This window comes from Notothenia coriiceps, unplaced genomic scaffold (genome assembly GCF_000735185.1).
Source record: "Notothenia coriiceps isolate Sejong01 unplaced genomic scaffold, NC01 NC01_scaffold00024668, whole genome shotgun sequence".
Lineage (NCBI taxonomy): Eukaryota > Metazoa > Chordata > Actinopteri > Perciformes > Nototheniidae > Notothenia > Notothenia coriiceps.
The window spans coordinates 2,475,872-2,497,011 of NW_011357369.1; the positions used below are offsets into that span (position 1 = coordinate 2,475,872).

Sequence of the window (21,140 nt, forward strand, 5' to 3'; positions counted from 1 at the left end):
AAGGTCAAAGCAAGGCTTATAATTATGTATTTTATACAGTATATAACATCCGGACAACAGTCTTTTGTCACCCATTTCAAGTCATTATGAAGAAGTTGTTTTCTTATTATCCTGTTTGTCCCTCTCATAAAAGCAGTGGCTTTTACAGTCATACTTTATTCTTGATATTTCCTTCGCACTCCCCCCTCTCACGACCCTTTGCTTTCCTTTCCTTTTTGGAGCCCTCCTCCCCTCCTCTCCTCCCCCTCGTCATTACGTGTTGACCGGTCAGACCTCCCTCCCTCACCTCCCCTCCTTCTCTCCCTCCCTTGGTCTTTTCTCTGGCTTTTTCCAGGCTTCATGTCATACCACGGCTAATTCCTGAAATTCCTGCCCTCCTCTCGCTTCAAACAAGCGGCTTCAGGAAGGAGACTAGGCAGCAGAAAACAATCAAAACAATAGAAAAGCATTAGACTGAGTTATTCTTAATAAAAAAAAACTAATTATTGTTCTACCTGCGTGTGTATCAGTCCGCTGACAGTCCTCCCAGGTAAGCTCAACAAGTGTTTTCTAATATTCAAAGTGCTGCTCATGTTCACTTTTAAACCGCGTCTTCTGCCGGAGTGTAAACTTTCAGTTTGTAGAATATCTGGGTTGTGAGTATTTCACGCTTTCTCTCTCAACGCTTCTCTCTCACTGACGGAAATAACATTCCTCAAATATCTGGCATTTCTTCGCCCAAATTCCTGCATTTTTTGTCTTTAATTCCAGCACTGCAGTGTGTGCTGTAACTTCCTGTGCGTGCAGCCGGAACTTTTCTTGTGTTTTTGAAGGAATAACGTCACAGAAGTGCAGTCAAACATTAGCGTCTGTCCGGGTAAAGTTTGACATCTGCAAAGCTGGGGAAATTCAACTGTTTATTATTAACTTCCCAAGTGTGTGCAGTGTTACCGTTATTGTTACGCTTTATATTTGATGTCATGATTTATTTGTCTTTTTCGATAATTAGAATAACTGTGTTTTAAAGACGTAGTCTAACGTAGTCTTTTTCTCGAGTACAAAGTAATTAGAGCACAATATGAAAATACTTTGTCAAATGTACTGGATTTGAAAATTGAAGTAATACCAGCAAAATTGACTTAACTTTTAAAAGTAGGCTATACTCAGCATGCTGGTAAATGGTCTGTCAGAATTGTTATTACATTAGGCACATCATTTCATTATTGTTAACATGTTGTGGTTGATAATTGCTGTTTTATATAATGTAATCTCTTACATTATTTTAAATCACACTAAATAGCTTCAGCTGTCAGATACAATGTGCACTAAAAAGTTGAGTTCCCTTGTTAATATATACAGCGGTGTAGAAGTGTACAGAATCAGGACAGAAGTGGAGGATGCAAGAAATGAAAATGGACAAGCAAAGTATAAGTTCTGATGAATTCTACTTCACTTAAAGTAAAGTTGAGTAAGCCTTTGTCATCAGCAAAATAAAGCTTAAAAAAGTCAAAGCAAAAGTCCTTTTCCAAAACATTATACTGTTATCCTGAATGTGTCCTTTGATTACTAGTTTAATTCATTAATTAGTATTAAGATATTGTTGATTTGAACTGGAGCTCATTTGAAGTCACTGGTATTAGCACTTGAGTATTTTCTTTTAACAACATTTTAGAGAGAAAATCCCCTACACTTGACAGCAGATTCGTATTTTACATGAGGAACGTGATCATCTTCGAAAATATGATTAGAAATGAGATACCTCAACCAAGGCACAGCTTTCACTGTTCAGCAACAATCAACCATATGAAGTAATTGTAATATATAAGATGTAATATAACACTGACTGGGGTCATTCAGCTGCATAATGGGAACATTTACTGCTTTCACTTCAGCAAGGTTCGGCATTATTCGGTAACTGTAATATCTCTCGTGTTTCTGCTACTTTAGTAAAACAAACTCAACTGGAATTAAGACACACTGTAAGTGGTGCTATGAGGTGTTTCTTCATTCAAGTCATACCGTTTTTCAAAAAGAAAGATATAAAAAGTTAACTTAAGATAAATGTAGGAAGGATTTTATAGGCTGGTAATCCACAATTAAATAAACTTAAATTGTTGATCTACGATTTAGGCATATCTTGTACATGTGCAGCATTTCAGGCAGTTTTTTAAAAATAATTTGCAGAGTAACCTGATAATCCTGTTTTGTGAAATACCCCAAGAACAGCTCATAAATTGGAGAAAAAAATTCAAATAATTCAAATGTACTATTCAATAATGTGCAGATTATTTTTTTTAACAATGACTGAGTGAAGAGTCTATACAATGTCAGAAAATAGAGAACACCCACCCATTACTAGTTTCCAAAGCCAATGTGATTTATTTAAAAATGGAAAAGCATAGGTTTGTGAAACCAACCGTCTAAAATCCTTATATATTCAGATTACTATCATAGAGGTGAGGAACACCAGCAAACATTTGAGGAGCTGAAACCAGTGGGATTTTGAGAATATTGCTTGACATTACTGTTAGACTACTTGTGAGATCAAAATGATACTCAACTTTACAAAATGAACTGTATCTATTGTGTAAATACCGCGTGTGCTCGCCATGCTTTGTTGCACTACTCTGTAGCATTTCAGAGCTGTGCAGGCCGTGTGTGAGTGAATATCTTCGGTCAGGGTTCGATATGACTAACACAGGGCCTGCCAGGATGTGTGCGTGTGTGTTATGGTGTCCCGCAGGGCAGCTGAGGAGTGTGTTTTCCAGAGGGGCAACAGGTGGATTGGAGCATGGTGACAGCGTGACAAGGGGGTGGGGGGCGCGGGGGGGTCAGAAACACACCTGTCGAAGCCTCCTCTGAAGTGTCTGACAGCCAGAGGAGTTTGTGTTTTTTCAAGGCCTTGGCCCTTTTTGTTTTTCAGTGCGTTGGGTTCACTATTGTCTCAGATGAGTTATATCGTAACGTGAACTCTTGTATCGTATGCACTGCAGTAGCGTGTGTGTGTGGGTGGGTGGCTGCGACTGGGCCTAGAGGTGTGTATTTGTGTGGGAGAATGAGTGGGACAAGTAAGGAGGGAGGTACAAAAAAAGGTATGAAAAGGTGTGTGTGAGCAAGCATTTCATTTTGTTGTGTTTCAACCTTGTGTGTGGAGTTGCCCTGAGACAGGTCCCACAGTGCAGGGTTTTTTTCTGCTGTGCTCATCCCACATAGTGATCATTCCTCCTCCGCTCGCACGAGAGAAACGCATAATGCCTCAGATATGAGCCTTGTAGAACAAAGACTTTCTGCACCCCCCCCTCCCCCTTTTTCTACCAACAGTGCTCCTCACCCACAGCTCTGTGCAGTGTGTGTGACTTTGTTGTCCATTGATTCCAGCCAGTCTGCTGGATCTCTCTGTTGGATTATCTGCTGCTGATCTGATGGACCCTCAGTCCTCTGTGGCTCCAACTCTTTGGTCAATGACAACAAGAGAAGACGGTGTCAACACTCACCTGGTCCGTTAGATAAGGATATGCAACTTTGAGACGTGTAAAATATATAACATTGTCAGAGGCTGCTTCTTTTTTCTTTCTTTTTTTAAATCCCCCTTCCTCCATTAAAATATTCACAGATTTTTGTTCCACCCGCTTTGGGGTTCCAGAATTGAGCTGTTGGCGCAATATTATCATATGAATTTTTTATGGCAATATTCTGGTTAAACCTACTGTATACAGATCCAGATGGCATAGAGTGACATTAGCAATCATTTTAAAGTTCGTTTTTGACACCTGGCAAATGTCAGTAAAAATATTTCTCTTTTTTTTCACTACATTTTATATCAACAAAATGAATCAGAGGAAAGCAGTCTATATATTTGACATTGGAAAATCTTTTATTTTGCCATTTGACAAATTATTAAATCGACTATCAAAACATTTGCAGATTATTTAGTTAGACAGTCAACTAATGTGTACTTTGTCTCTTTTGTTAGGCACTGAGCAGGTAGGGAACTGAGGCTTCCTAGGACTTTGTAGTGTGGTTTTTCTAAATAGTGTGTTTTATGGAGGCGTTTCCTGCATTTTAACATGAAGATGAATCTGAAACAATTACGTCTGTGTGTGCGTGCGGAGCTTGGAGACTCACACTCGTGCAGCCCAGTGGGACTAAGTGCCAGAGAACATGTGCTCTCAGCAGAAATCCAACAAAACAACAGTGTTTGTCTCCGCCGGTTTCACTGCGACTTTCCATCCCATAGCCTGATCCTCAGACTGCTTCCTGCCTTTACATTCCCCACCTGATTAGTGGAGATTGTGACCAGTTGAGAACACACAAACCAACTCTTATTAAATCACACATAAATGCAGGCCCAGACATAAATGCAGTGTATACATATTATACTGGAGCTTTTGAGCTCTGCAGAAAAAAACAAACCCTCACGATTATTTGTTTTGAATTATCTTAAATATTGACATGCAGAGCCATACCCTTACCTTTGCTCTACTTCCTATTGATTGCTGATAATGATTAATTATCAAAAAGACAGTTTATATCCGTGCTATCACATCTTTGAAGATATATTCGGTCACTTGAGCTATTTGCAATCGTCACAATGCTAAAAGTCTCTCTGCAACAATGCTTACACGCCATGGTTGGTTTAATGTCCACCTTGTTAGTTAAGAATATTAGAGAGTAAAGATATGTCTAATGGGAAAGCTTTGAAGAGATTTGGTAACATTCTGACCTGATGATGGTGCTACATGAAAGGTCAGCTGGGGAGTACAACCATTATCCTGACCATTATCACATAAATGTGTTTGGGTCAACCAGATTTCATGCAATAGTTGTTGAGACATATCCCCCAAAACTTTAAATGTCACCATGCCTGTGGCACTATAGTTACAGATGAGTCACAATCACCAAATGTACGAGGACACGTTGAATGGGGACCATGTCAGTAAAAATGTAATGGATATCCATTTTATATTGAGTTGTTTTTAGTTTAGACCAGGGGTGTCAAACTCAATTTCATTGCGGGCCACATTAGCATTATGGTTGCATTCAAAGGGCCGGTAGTAACTATATAAATATATAATATATATAAAATAATTTATTATATGATATGATTGCCTCTGAATTGGATTATTATCGGATAGGATAATAAGTTAGTAATTAACTACGTCTGAAAGCAGAAGTCCAGGGCAAACAACTGCAAGTTTCTTCAGTGCGCATGTCACAAAACGAGATGCATTGTGGGACATGTAGTTTATGGGCAACCTGCTTCTGTAAAGTAGCATGTAAGCGTATAATAAACGTATTATATTCTTTGCAACCTCTTGCGGGGCTACATCAAATGAAGTCGCGGGCCGGATTTGGCCCCCGGGTCTTGAGTTTGACACCCCTGCTCTCGAGAGGTCAGAGAGGGGAAAGGTTTAGATAAAGAGAAAATAGAATGAACAGATTACAGGAGTAGAGAGTATGAGAAGTAGAGAGAGAATAGATTTAGAAGAATGAGGAGTAGTAATAACCTTAGTTTTAAATATAAGATCTATGTTTTTAGGATTTAAGTGAAATAGCAAGAACCAACATGTAGGTGAAGNTCACAGCTCAGGTTATTCTCGGCCAGGCGATCTTTCTCCTTTTCCACCTGCTTTAATTTAGCCTCCACCTGTTTGAACTCAGTCTCCAAGGTCAGGGTTTCCTTGGTCATGTCGTTCTTTTCCTGAGTCACCTCATTTAGTGTTGTCTCCATCTGTTGCTTCTCAGTCTCCCAGGTGTGACTCTTATCGGCCAGGTCTTTGGAGAACATTTCCTCTTGCCTTTTCAACTGGTCCTCCATCTGTTGGAATTCTGTCTGCAAGGTCTTGTTTCTACTGGCCTGGTATTTTTTCTTCTTCTCCACCTCTTTCAATTTAATTTCCATCTTTTGCTTCTCACTCTCCCAGGTGAGAGTATTTTCGGGCAGGCTCTTGGTGAACTTTTCCTCGCATTGAAGGAGTTGTTCCTCTCTTCTCTGCAGCAGGTTCAAAGTCACCAGGTTGGCCTCATTGTGTCGGTCTGAGAGCTTCTGTTGCTGTGTCTCATAACATGCCACCGTGTCTTCCAGCTGCTTTTTGTGTTGAAGCTCTGCAGCTTCCATCTTCTCCTCCAGATCGCTGTTTCTACCTTCCAAGATTGTCACACACTCAAGGAGTTCTTCCCCTTTTCTTATCAGCTCCTTCATGGTCTCCCCTTTCCTCAATCCTCAGTTTGATGATCTCTGGGTCACAACTGCAGGGGAACATCATTGTTCTCGCTGTCAGATGTCGCCTGGTCCTTCTCGTCTGAGACATTTCCTTTCTCTGCCTCATGCCTTGCCACAATTTGGTCCATCTGCCTCTTGTGTTGGCATTCTGCATCTTCAATATTCACATTGAGACGGGAGATTTCTGCCTCATGCTCCATGATAGTGTCAACCAGCCTTTTGTTCTGTTTGTCGAGCCCTGAGTTCCTGTAGTTCAGGAGCTCCTCAAGACGTTTGACCTTGTCTTTTTGTTTGCGCATACTGTGGCAAAATGTCGTCCTCTCCTCCTGAAATGCCCCACGATACTCATCCAGGCCGTTTATCTGGCCATTTCTGCAGTGGATCTGCTTGTAAGCTCGATCTGCTTCTGCTCCATGGTCGAATGGCCTCGGGTTTCCCCTGTTGTTCTGGTGGCTTCTTCTATCCATGGCACCGTCTGTAGACTTGTGTTGTGCGTAGGTAGAATAATCTATTTCTCTTTGGAATAAGTGTTCTGTCTGAAGACTGTGAAGGTTGTGAAGGTCGTCTGAATGCGTCTCACCACTTACAGCTCTGGATTGAAAAGTGACAAGTGAATGCACATGAATGCCCTTGCAATCTTCCTTCGGACTCCTGTGACATCATTATTATTATGACATCACAGATGTCTTTGATGTTCTATGACGGAACACAATGATCTCATCGCTTCAGTGTGTGAGGATGCCATAAGTGATGTCACTGAAATAGTTTGGTTTAGACTTCTGCTGTTGCCATGGAAACACAAACTCGCAATAATAATAACAAGTTAAAAAAAGTTTTTAAAAAAAATGTTATGGCGCTTTTCCTAGTGCTGTTGCCATGGATACACAAACTCGCCATAAAACACGATGTCAACGTAACTCAATGGTAAATGGTCGAAAAATCACCAAACTTCAGATGACCGTTAATGGCAGAGCCCTCAACTCGTCTCTGATAACGAGGTAGCCCTCAAGACTTCTGAGCCTATTGTGAGTCTTCACTGCACGCCGTAGCCGTGATGTGGCGCCCATTTGGAGGCTCGCTTGATGGCTATCTAATGGAGCTGGACTGTGTGTTGTTGTGTGTAGATCTGATCCAGGAGCAGCTGGTGGAGCTGGACTGTGTGTTGTTGTGTGTAGATCTGATCCAGGAGCAGCTGATGAAACTGGACTGTGTGTTGTTGTGTGTACAGTACATTATTTTCCTTTAGGTTGCCAGATGTGTTGCATGCTTGAACATGTTTCTCATACCTTATAGCTAGTTGTTTTCTGCCTTAAAGGAAATGAGATGGACTCGATAACAGTGCAATGAGGAACAGTAGAGTATTCACTTTGGTGTCGATCTTGTTCTCTATTTCCCTCCTTCAACTTGTTACCAGTAACTCAGTCACCCCCCCACAGCCTTTCAATAACTTTTCCTTGCTGCCTCACACTGTATTTCTCACCCTCATGTCATTTTCTCTCTCTCACTTTCCCGTCCACACTTATCTCTCCTCCCCCTTTCACAGAGAAGCCTGAGCTGTCAGGACATGCTGAGCAAAGTGTAATTCTCACACAGGCCCGTCCAAGGGTGTGGCTCTCTGGGTGTGTTTGCATGTCATAATTTACGACTCACATCTGTGGATCAACAATTTCCCTCCATTTGTGTGTGCGTGTGTCTTGACAACCCTATGAGTCTGAGTATAAACAATGAGACAGGATCAGCATTCAGGTTGCAACTTGATTTCTGGCCAACCTTCCTCACATTGTTTTTAAGCAACTCAAAGGTGCATATATATTCCGATCAGATTTGAAACTAAGGTAATGGCTGCTACTAGTCTTAATTAGAGTGGTCTTTAAGAAGACTGATCACCTGTATTGCCTACAGCAAATTTGAGACGGGATTGTGAAACATTTGACATATTTTACCTGATCATTTCTCGTCCTCCTTTAAATGTCCTTCTCTTCCTCCCTCTTAAACACTCAAAACATCGACATTGTCCCTGCAGTGTAAACACTTGTCTGAAATGTATTCGTTTCAAAAGAAAAGTTTTTTATTGCATAAAAATACACACTACCAAAAAAGAAACAGTTCGTACTACAGCAGAGGAACAGCCAGGTGATTTTCTGAAGTTAATGAATGCTGAAGACAATCTTTATCGTACATTATATCCCCTATAGTGACTAATAATGTCTTGAAAAAAAGAGACACATGTCGTAAGTAAAAGCTTGTTTGTTTTTACCTTCTCCATATGTAAACCTAGCACAGTTTGTACTGACTCTCAGTTAAAATGTCTACCAAATCAAAAGATAAAGCACTTTGTTATGCAGTTACATAAAAGTTGTTTTCATTCAACAGTTAAAACTCTTTACTGTGGTAAGAACAATAAAGCTTGGTCTTGTTTGTGTACGGATTTGGTCTTGGCATGAACAGAAATGTAACTGCTGACTGGGATGAAGCGCGAGTGAAACCGGACTGACTAGTTTTAGGGACATTCAGCAACACTGCAGTGAAGAAGCTAAGGCACATGTTAAACACACAGTATGTCAGGAGATTGTTGGTTCATTGTCTCATCAAACCAGCCGATTGTTAGGAGAAGAATCGTTTTAAAACCTTATGAAAACTTTTAGAAAAAACACGATTGGTTATCTTTCAGGGAAAGTTTTTTTTTAACTTTGAGGCAATGGGACATAAAAAAGCACTGGAAGTTTTGAGTTTATATTGCTCCCTTTAAGCCAAATGTTGACACATGTTATAAATGTGCATGGGAAATTAACTATCAAGATCAATCAAATTATACCTGAATAACATTTTAAAAATATATTAATTTGCTTTCCAGTGTAGAGTGACAGAACGAACGGCAGCCAATTCAATCAAACATCAATCAAACATGCTGTGTCTCATCAAGTGTATTATTAGTGTTCAGAACACATACAAAGCCAGCACAGCAAACCCCCACTCAAACCCTTTTGATAATAAGTAAGAATACAAAACTTTGAGGACAAATAGCAGACAAGAATTAGCAAAAGAAATCCAATAAAAAAAGGTGCAAAAACAAATGTTAAAACTACATTTCCATAGATTACATTCAGCTTCTTACTCCAAGCATTTGCATCCACCTTACACACAACCACATACAGAATAGAGATTAAAGAACTGAAAACTATAACATATTGGACAAAACCAAACCATTTTCCATCCTGTGCAAAATGTAGTCGGAATTTTTCTTCTAGCAAGGTTTTAGGAGTTCTACAATAAACCAGATTAAAGCTATTCTTTACATATAATGACATCCCTTAGGTTAAGTGCACTTGGGTGATCTTGCATTGAGAATTACTGGTAAAAAGTACAGATAAAATTAGGAATGTATCTCACATTAAAATGCAGAATGTTAAATGGTAAAAATATCTTTTTATGATGCTGTCTTAATCTAATATAGAGGTCTGTACATTAAAAGGAGATGCAACATCCGATCAAAGTCCACTTCCTGGAAGAATGACCCATTGCCTCTGATGTTCGAGGAGGGTTTTTCACGAACCAAATCTAACTGAACTGAGCCATCGTGGAGCTTTGGTGAAATGGTACAGAGTAAAAATGTTTCCCTAGCTCTGAGTGGAAATGTCTGTAATCGGGAGGGTGTGCAGGTTGAGTTTTTAAGCGGAGGTATAGAGGTATTTCACTTTCTTCAGGCCTGTGAGCTCGTCCTCGTAGCGCGGCAGGCAGCAGAAGAGGACGGCACATCCGATGCAGATGATGGTGGCGCCCCAGCCGAATCCGTAGGCCCAGGTGTAGTAATAGTGACCCTCGAAGATCATCTCGTTGAATTTGCATGGGTAGACGATCAGAGCGATGACCTGGAGAATCACTGCAGGGAGAAAAAGAGAGAGGTGGATTTAAAAGAGGCCCTATTAGGCGCGTTCACACCAAGTACTTTTCCCACAAAGGTTCCTGAGAACTACGATTTAGTTGCGTTCACACCAAAAAGTCCCAGGAACCAAATTAGTTCTCGAGAACCTTTTTTACCCCGTTTTCAGTCCCTGCTAGAGAGCAGGGACTTTCGTGGGAGAAAAAGGTTCCTGTGTCTGATTGGCTGGGCGGAATGCAAACCACGCCCCGTCAAACTCCCAAAAACGTTTGTGAAGTCGCCATTTTATTATCATTATTATCATTAGCATTAGCCCAGCGCAGAAACGCAGAGAGACTAACTTATGACAACACAAAATAAAACATGGGAGCGGTGGAGATGAGGAGGTGTCGGCGTTCTGGCCGTTTACTCGGAAGGCTTCAGTAGAAGCTGCTGGGAGTCCCAGCAGCTTCTACTGAAGCCAGTCCCTAAGTCCGGGGACTTCCGGCCGGGGATTTTGGGCGGTAGTATACGCCGTGAAGTTGTTTGCGGCCTGCCAGTAAACCCAAAGCAGAAGAAGAAGAAGTGATGTCAGCAGCTTCAGTTGCCTAATCCTCCCCCAGGAACTAATTTCCGGTGTGAACGCGATCTGTACTTAGTCCATGAGAACTAAAGAGTTCTCAGGAACCTTTGTGGGAAAAGTACTTGGTGTGAACGTGTCTATCACAATAGACACGTTCACACCAAGTACTTTTCCCACAAAGGTTCCTGAGAACTCTTTAGTTCTCATGGACTAAGTACAGATCGCGTTCACACCGGAAATTAGTTNGCCGGGCCTCCTTCCTATTTATACCGGAAGGAGGCCCGAGGGCGGGGCCCACCTTGCGGGTGGGCGTGGACTACAAGTGTTTCAGTGCTGCGCGGGTGCGCAGGGGGATTACCCAATAGCGATAGCCTGAGAGGGCGAAGCCATATACGAAATAGAACACATTTCAAAATAAAATACAATAAACACTACATCCATAAATAGTATAAATTGTATACAAATTTGCACATATGCAAGGCCCGAAGCCATCAGTCCACAGTTACCTTCGTCACACAGAGAAACATGCATTATTGTTCTCAGGAGGGGACATTGACAGAGGATTATTGGAAAAGTACACAGTAAGTACTTCATAGTACTTGTGGGGGTAGTTTCACTAGTACTGAGTCCAACAGGATCAATCTCAAGAAGAACTAATGGCAATAAAAAAGAATTCCCTCATCAAACTGAGCAGAAGCTGCTTGCCTTTGTTCTCAGCAGGGGGACTTTGACAGAGTATTTCTCCAAAAATACACAGTAAAAGTACTTCAATGTATTGTAAGTAGTATGCTAATACAAAGTCAAACAGTATCAATTTCATTAAGAGCTAATGTATTTTTATCATTCATCAAAGATAGCATAAAAACATGCATTATGGAGGGGACTTTGACAGAGGATTTATCACAAAGTACACAGTAAAAGTTCTTCATTTTATTTCTGGTAGAAGTCAAACTAGAACCGAGTCCAACAGTGTCAGTTTCCTTAAGAACTTGTGGTAAAACATATTTGTATCACTCGTCAAATATAGCAGGAATAATGAAGAGCAGCTGATTTGAAAAAACAAACTCGACTGGCGGCTGAGTGACCGCAGTGCAGAATCGCAGTAGGATAGTTTAAATCTCCTAACAATGTTGTCCATTTTAGACATAGGCTTATTATATTTACAGCCCTTAATAACATCAATTTTCTGAGCTCAATATAGTGTCTTGGCCGTTTTCGTTGTGATCGCTAAATTCCCCTTGTTTATAATAATCACCGTTCCTTCAGCAGGATACTGTAGTGATTCAAAGTGTGATTTTAGCTAATGAGTGCTTTGTTTTGAAATCACTTCCGTGGGTTTCGCCCTGCCCCTCGCTCCAAGGACCATTTGACCATTTAGTAAGGTAAAAAGCAAAAAGCAAAAAGCCTCTCTGACGCTCGTCCGTTTACGTGTTTAACAAAGAAAAACAATTGTACGGTAGATACACGGATTCTTTCCCTACCGGAGAGAAGAAAGGCCTGAACTAATGTCATAAACAAGTGTGTTAAGATGTTGTTGTCCAAATGTGCAGTGCATTGGCTTCTGTAAGGCATTTCGGTAAGTTGAAGAGCAAACATTGAAGGTAACAATCCTATTGGGCTACTTGGGGAAACTAAGTCTTCTTGTTTTTATTATCCAGTATTTTCTTGATTCATTGATAAATTACTTGGCCATCAGAATTTCTTAAAGCTAAATGTGACATTTTAATGGCTGGTTTCCTCTGACAATTACAGACACAAAGCAGCATTTAAGCACCAATTAATGAAATGAATACTTAACAATTTTATTATTTGATCAATGGTTGCAGTTTTAAAAGATGCACAAGCATATAACATAAAGAAAATGGGCCATAAGGACACAAGTAGGCTGTACAATTATAGCAACCATGTATATGATATAAGTATACAAAGTAAATCAACAATACCTTTTTTTTAAGCTGTAGGTCAGTTGTGAGCTAATGCCACTGACGTTAAAAGCATTTTGCCTTGGCACTAATGGAAGTGGCAATACATGGCACTTCCTGATAGGATACTCCATGTTTACCTGAACATAATCGCTGAAAGATGACTTCAGCGCTGTATTATTTTTTGAGTATTGTTATGGCTGGCAACCTTTGTTTTTACGTCATGAAGGAAAGGAGGAGGCAGGGAACAAAACACACCCTGGGCTTGATTTCATTGTCATTTCCTCCTTGCTTAAACCAGAGATCTTGCAATCAGCCCAGCATGCTCCGTCAGGGACTGAGAACTGGTCCCCGCCATGTTCCCAGTCACGGTGTGAGTCCCCTGGACAGTGGGCCCGGTGCACTCCCAGGGTCCCATCTGTAGCCCTGATAGAGGACTCTGCAACACAATAAGTTGGGATAAACGCCAAACAGATGTTACCAGCCCCCACCTCCTGCCCTGTTCCCCCCACAGCTATTGATGGACAAGCCAGGCTTTTTTAGATCTCCCTTGCATTTCAAAGGAGAGGTCAGGGTTTGGGCTCAGAGGTCAGCAGAATGGTTGCTCTGCAGAGGTGATGTTTTTAGACACTTTAGGAAGGCTGAGATGACTAGAGGAATGTGGGTGCATTGCTATAGAGATATTGAGCTGTATGGCACATCTGTAGAGTAAACAATACTCTGATACCCAGTCTTTTGTGCTCCTATAGTTTTCATGCACATATTTGTCTCTGCTGTGTGCAAGTTTTCTTTTACTTTTAGTGTTTGCCATTTTCTTAATGTCTTTCATTTTTTGTAAAGCACTTTGAATTGCCTTGTGTTGAAAGGTGCTATATAAATAAACTTGCCTTGCCTTGCCTTGAAAGAAACTAATTACAGTACAGCAATTTGAAATATACTTTTTCTGTTTAGAGGGATTCTTTTGTACTCCTTGTGTACTTGTGTTTGCGTATTTGGATTCACATAGTAAACGGATCATATTTTTCACTATGATTCATTGTTAAACTACGGAAAGCTACACCACAACTTTAAAATGCTAAGTTTTGGTAATTACGTCTAACAATTCAAAATCCAGACATATCCAATTTGCAGCCACAAAATACAAACAAAAGAAACCACGGTCATCTCACACTGAAACTTGGGGATATTTTGTATTTCTGCATAAAAAATAACATTAAATAAGACGCAGTTAATAAAATTGGCGATTTTTTTTTCTCCAGATGGACAGATCGATAAAATGAACAAATCAGTTCAATCTCTAATTTCCATACAGTATGTAATATTGTGCCCTTACTTAACCAAAGATTCTGTATCACAATGTTATTTGTCGATATATTACAATCCAGAATGTCACTTGAATGACCATCAAATAGGAAAAGTCTGTCTTTATAAATCAGTGTAATATATTTTTCATTCAAAGATTATAATATGCTTTGAAAACTGACCGTAAACGTACATTTGTATTAATGGACTCGCCAGAGAGGGTCTGTGGGGTTGAACAGGTTAATTATTAATCACACTGGTCATCAGTATGCATGTCCAGCCTTGTTTCCTGCTCTTTCTCTCACTTCTTTCCCTCCTCTCTCCCCACAGAGGCATTGAGTTACTCTGGGCCGACGTTGAGCTGAACTCCTCGGTTTGTCTGAGCAGAGGTCGGTGGTAATCAAGCCAAACACTGCCAAACCACTTTCTGTGTGAGAACATTCACTCTCACCACACACAGCACACACCACTTCTATGCTACACTACTTCTATTTGTTGTTGTGGTTGTTGTTGTTGTTGCTGTTGCATGGCACATGTGAACCAGTACACAAAGTCTTCCAGAGATAAAACAGATGAACATTTGTTCCCCTCATTGAGAGAGGAAGAGATTGGGCATCTTTAATTGGTTCCCCAAGGAAGCTGTTATTTATGTCTTCAGTTGTGTTCTGCTTTGCCCCTTCCTGCTCCATTCCTCTTTCTTTTTTTTAGCAGGACACTCTGTTTCCCCGGCAACTAGGGCTCCAATCGGCCGGCCAGCTGCAGATTAGTTCAGCGGTGGGGGGTTTAGGTGGGTGGGAGTGAATGTGGAGAGGGGGGTGATGATGGAAAATGGAGAGGGAGGAGAGAGAAAGAGAGAAGGAAGGAAGGAAGGAGGGGGGTGGGAAAAGTTTGAGAAGGGGAGAGAGAAAGGGAAGGAGCCAGCGTCATTCAGAGATAGGAGTCCGAATGAGTGAGTGTGAGAGCTGAGAGTGGAGGAGAAGCTGTAAACAGTTGAACCCCGGAGGCTGGACGGGAGGAGGGATTTCCCTTGACTTTTGTGGCTTTTTCAAACTTGTTGTGCGCTTGGAGATGCACTCTGAGTCTTTCTCTCTGTGTGTTTATGTGGGAGCTACAGAGAGGGGCTCTGCAAAGTGAGAGAGGGGGATAAAGGAAAGCTACTCGGAAGGAAAGGAACCATGCAAGTGGATGCTACCTTCTGCGGGGTCAGGTTACGCAAAATGAGAAACTACTCCACGAGCACTTCATCAGGGCTCACCCAGCTCAGAAAGGTAATGTGCAGAGCAAGAGTGTCGGTGTGTGATGTGTGTTTGAATGTGTTTTTTCAAATAATGTTTCCTCAATAACAGTCAGTAAAGTTGTATTTCTTTCTATACAATTGATTGAGCACATAGTGATTGAGTCAATATACTCTTTGATCAGTTAAAGCGTAGAATAAACTCAGCCACAGTGATCGGCTCAGTCTGACAATCACTGATTTAGGATCCATCTTCATGCTTGTGCATCAACTTCCATGTCCATGCTTGCGTGTGACCTTGAATGTATCATCATGCTTGTGTGTCCATGAACTAAATGTACGTCCAAGTATTATGGATGGTAAATGTCAGGATGTGGTTTTGTCTGTGTTTATTTGAGCCTTGTTTCATTCTGGATTGCTTTGGCTCCAGTTAAAGTATGCCTGAGTGTTGCTCAAGTAGCCAGTCTCAAACTGTCTGCACCCGGTCCATTACTGCTGCCCACAAGAGACCCATCTGTACCTCACTGACACATCTGAAGCTAACTCAACGGCTGTCAGCCCTCATCTGCTTATTAAATGAAAACAAAGTGTAGAAGATAGTTTTGTGAGCGTTTAAAGGATAGTTAGCGTGCACACTTAGACCGTCACATTCCAAACCGGCTCTGAGAGAGAGCAAAGAGGACAGGATAAGTGAGATGAGCATTCTTCCCTGTGAACAAAGGCACCTCTTCATTCAGTCCCAGAGCCTGTATTGTTGTGAGGAGGCAGGCAGGGGTGGAGAGCTCCCCAGGGAGGACAGGGGAGTTCAGGTGGCTCCATAAAGTCAGCTTTTCCAGGATTAGTTGAACATGTTTGTTTGCAGATTCATGATCAGGCAGGATTCAAACTGTGCAGCTGGTTTGAAAGTTCTACATTGTACCTCTACCTAACGTTTTTGAACAGACAAATGTATTGCCAGTTGGGAATTTGAAAGAATAATATTAATCTTAAATGGCTGTCTAAGATATGAGTGTTTCAATGTTAGTGGCAGGTTTAACATTTTCATTTGACCTTCTGCATTGTGAGCTTGTAAATGTGCGGATGTACAGGAAGTGATGTATTTTGAATTTTCAGTAACAACAGTTTGTTTGGGATATAGAAATGCTGGACAATAATTATAAGGTGAGAGCCACAGAGGCGTAACAGAGACACAAACAGCACTACCTGCAAATTCTGTCTTTTTCAAAGATGAATGAATGAACCACACTGTTTGCCAAGTGTTTAGAGGAAGCAGCTGTAATGACCACAACAATGAACAATCCCTAATAAAGACACCTTCAAAACATATAAATGGTGAGTCAGGTGATTTGCTGTTTGATTGTAACTTGAAATGAGTTGCTATGTTCAAAGAGAAAAACATGTACAAGGATATCGACATATATCCCTTGGTAAATGTACCATGTGGACTTTTCCTAGGAAACAAACATGATTTTGCTTCTGCACAATGCACTCTTAAGGCCTACCAAGGATATTGAATGTTTTCATATCCTATACAAATATTTTGAAACTTACAAGAGAGGGAACTGCAAGAAACAAGGATTACTTTAGCAGTCTTTTTCTTGACCCTTCCCATTAATAAATATGGCTGGACTCGAGATACAAACAATATAGGGCCGTTTTCATCGTCTGGTATCGCTCTACAGTGCCACCAGTGGTTTATTTCAGATCCATTTACAGTATCTGTGTGTAGTGACTCAGCCATATCACTCCATGTGAGATAACTGATGCTCTGTTGCATGTCATAGCACAGTGCAGCAGGAATGTCTGCTCTATAAGCAATGACCCTTAAGAGATGGTTATCAACCAGCCAACATAATCCATCTCAGCAGTGTCCTCAGGCCTTTTAGTTCAGCCAGCTAAGCAATCATTAAAACCTGAGGACAGGACTGGAACATTTGATATAATTTGCTTGATACTAACATGAGTTAAAGTGCTCCTTGATTTAGGTCAGGAATTTAGGTGAGTAGTGCAGAAAGCACAGCCTCTTAGATTCCGTTTTATTTTTCATATTGGCATAAATGAGCAGATTCAGCTCGTCAGTAGGAGTTTTACGGCCACAAATCAACATTCCTCTGCTCTCCTGTTTCGGTCGGTCCTGGCGTTTTATTTACTTAACGGGGTAAAGTTGGGAGTTTATTGAATTGAGACAGGCTGACTCTCCGGCGCTGTGAGGAGAAGGTTTATAGAGTTGGAGATAAAGACAGAGTCTGTCTGATAGTCAGCAAGGTAGTAATGAGTGGGCTGCAATCTTGTAAAGGGGCTCTGGTGTGTGTGTGTGTGTGTGTGTGTCAGTGTTACTTTTACACACACACACACACACACACACACACACACACACACAGAGGTCTGTCAGTTTGGGTCAGTTGTTTACATTCTGAGGCTAACTGTCTGCATGACTGCCGTGCAAGACAATGTGCACTGTGGTAGAAAAAATAGTGTACTTTGTGTTCACCACTCAGAATATCAACACTCATAGTCTCCTCATCGAGTGATTCATTTCTCAGACACACACTTATTTCTTCTCAAGGCATTTTCTCTAATATATATTTAGCTCTTTTCACCATCAAAATATTGACACCCTGATATTTATAGCACTCTCACCCAATGCCCATCTATCCTTTCCCTCTCTGGGACTCAAGATTGTTTTAGCATTTAAACACAACCTGGCATATCAACACATGCAGCACAAGAAGTGTTTTACTTATTAGCAGGCATGTTTAAAAAAGAAAAAGGACAACTCTTGAAAACACCAGATGTTTAGCATCATGACTCAATCTGTCATCTCTCACAACTGAATCAGCTCTCTATTTCTTTCTTGGAATTAGCTGAAGTGAAGAAAAGTCTTGATGATTGGTATGAGTCACTAGAGTGCAAACTCGTCCAGGAAAACAGTGTTTAGCTTCACAGTCTCTATGGCCTTCCTTTGAAAGAGCGTTAACTATTTGATACCTGTTTACATTCAGACTTAATTTACATTCAATGTACAATAAGTGTGTGTGTGTGCTCTGTGTATGTTGACAAGTCTGCATTTATGTGACTGTTGTCATTTGACAATATGATAACATTTCTGATTTGTCACGGTTTACATTTTCTATTTGATTTCTGTCCTGGGTTGCATGGTTTGTTTTTATGTGTGTGTGTGTTTGTTTGAGTGTGTGTGTGTGTGTGGTTTGTTTGAGTGTGTGTGTGTGTTTGTCTGTGTGTGTGAGTGTGTGTTAGCAGATGCAGCCAGTGACATCTGTCTTCCCTATTCTTTTCTGCTCAGCGAAGTGACAGCAGGCCTTTAGGAGGTTACAGCCTGTGTACCCCTCCTCTTACAGGAACTGGCTTTTGACAGGCCCTCTGCGGGGGTGGCCCGCAACTTAAAGACCCCACCGGGCCAATCTCCTGCCGCCCCCAAACTGCTGCTATCACCACGGTGATGCGCTCTGAAAGAATGTGTCCTGTGGTGACGGTGAAATAATTCCTCCTGTTTCAAAGATATGGTGTGGGACGCATTGTCTGTGATGTTGGTATATGGCCATGGATTAAGTCATGATCAAAAAGACCCCCAACCCCCTCCTCACAATCACACATACAGATACATTGATAATGCATACCATCTTAAACACCCATAACCCTGTCCTTATTAGTGTCATACTAACGCTCATACATACATATGCATACCATCACACTTGATACTGGAAGCACTCAACCAGTTGGCATCTGGCCATTTTTTTTTTCATTAGACGCTCCCTTAACCCTTACACACATGTATGCAGTGCACACACTCTTTTTCTTACAGCCTTTCACTTGTTTCTCTGTCTGGAAGTATCACTCTGCTAAGTGTCTGTTTTGATATTGAAAAGTAATTTAACCATGGCTTCAAAGAAAAGTGTTTCAGTGACTCTAATTGGGACAGTATCTATGACACGGCAGGCAGAATCAGTGTCTTGCTGCGTGGTTTGCACAGAGTACAGTATCGATTATGGATATTTAGCAGAGTTCAGTCTCAGGGGCAAAGGCAGAGGCAGCTACAGTTATAAAATCATCACAGAAAACCTATGCTTATCAAGACTATCCAGAAGTCCCGGGTTTCCATCTTGGCTTGGCTTTGCAGATTGTGCCCACTGGCAGCGTGCGTGAGTTGCACAAACCCAAACACACACACAAACTACAGAACACACAGACAGACTCAAACACAGAAGTGGAAATATAGAGCAGAAAATGCACAGACACATGGAGACAAACACATGCCCACAGACAGATGCTTGAACATTTACTGACATGAACATGCATTTACCATTCGTTTGGCATCACCAGCCTGGAAAAAGAACTTGAATTTGGGGAAAGCTGCTGTCTGGAAAGGAATGCGTCCATCTGGGTTCAAAGTCTAACTCTAATGTGGCTGCACAGCTCGTTGATTTAGGCTCCGGCTGCCATGTTATAATGAGCATTCCAAGAAAAAGAAAGAAAAAGGTTATTGCATGCTTTGTTAGTTTGGTTATATGCTGCGTGTGTTTAATATTTGAGATGGAAAAACTCTAAGAGCAATGACCTTTAAATCATCATTCTACTTCTTTTCGTATTTCGCTTGCAGCAATGACTGAGAATGAGAAGAGTTTTGTTTACCTGTCAATTTAGGGATCTGCTCTATAATGAGAATTAAAACATTGTGTGGAGGTTCATCCAAGTCTAACAACTTAATGAGTAGATAGTGCAGACACAGTGCAGACACAGTGCAGACACGGAGGAGCTTTGATCACACCAAATCATATCTAAACACTGTCTTTTTAAGCTCTAGAGCTGGGAAAGTAGTAGTTTTCTCTTTGTCTGTCTCCGGTGTAAAGGGGGTTGTAATAATCTCATCATCCCTACAGTACAGTATAGCCTCAAGTTGGATTGACTTTGATTGATGTTAGTCTACATCAGTCCTTTTTAGCTTTGTAGAGATGTGTAGTTTGGATATAAATAGGCTCAGTAACGTTACCCAGATAAAAATGTAGCTAAATTTTATATATTCTCTTTAGGTGCGCTCACACCAAGTACTTTTCCCACAAAGGTTCCTGAGAACTACGATTTAGTTGCGTTCACACTAAAAAGTCCCAGGAACTAAATTAGTTCTAGAGAACCTTTTTTACACCCTTTTCAGTCCCTGCTAGAGAGCAGGGACTGTCGTGGGAGAAAAAGGTTCCTGTGTCTGATTGGCTGGGCGGAATGCAAAAACCACGTCCCGTCAAAACTCCCAAAAATTACTTTTGTGAAGCCCTGTATGTATTATTTCTGTCTTATTTAATTCGCTTCACTGCTTCTTGCTACATAGGCTCAACACTTCTTCTGCCCTATGTCTCGCTCAGAAACGCACTGGACATGCGGGTATCAACAGCATAAACATAATATCGACAACTACTAATAACCTATTGGCACAACCATGCAGCACTGTTTGTCGTTCCTTCAATTCAAAACCTGTTTTGTTCATTCACCAGTAGAATGCAAATCGCACTTGATTGCCGGCCTATGAAAGTTGTCACTCTGAGCTGCTTTTCATTTTATTTTGATTAATTATGTTATGATGTCAGAGATCGATGCGGATTGGTTCTTGTAATATAGGATTGGACATATTCTTGTTCTGACTTTCTGCTGATGTCTTTTCCGTTTTCTGCACTTTATTAAAGTTCTACTATTGATTTTGAAAGAAAATAGACACTTAACACAAGATGCCTTCCGAGGCCTCGCTCTCCTTAGAGGAACAGTTCCCACTGAGCAGGAATATGAATCCTTGGCGTATGATCCGGACTTATTTCAGTAGAAGCTGCTGGCTTTTAGAGGAGATTACTCGTATTCGCAAGTGAAGTTGTTTGCGGTGTCCTGGGATGTGCTTCTAGCCTGTCAATGATGCATCGTCTCCAATCGAGAGCAAGCAGCACAGCAGAAGAAGAAGAATGAGTGAGTCAGCTGCTTCATTAGACCTAATCCACCCCAGGAAACTAATTTCCGTAGTACTAGTTTTAACCTAATCC

General features: G+C 41.1%; 2 protein-coding genes across 2 annotated transcripts in view; one reads left to right on the forward strand and one right to left on the reverse strand.

The window, feature by feature from the left end:
- The window catches only part of matk (megakaryocyte-associated tyrosine kinase), a 634,871-nt gene that overhangs the window by 237,659 nt on the left and 376,072 nt on the right, over positions 1-21,140 (forward strand). The gene's annotated exons all lie outside the window — the stretch shown is intronic.
- perp (p53 apoptosis effector related to pmp22) overlaps positions 8,249-21,140 on the reverse strand; it is a 57,488-nt gene continuing 44,596 nt past the window's right edge. Inside the window, exon 3 of the mRNA XM_010782942.1 lies at positions 8,249-10,082. Coding sequence (XP_010781244.1) covers positions 9,871-10,082 — 212 coding nt within the window. The 3' untranslated portion in view covers positions 8,249-9,870. The remainder of the gene's footprint in view (positions 10,083-21,140) is intronic.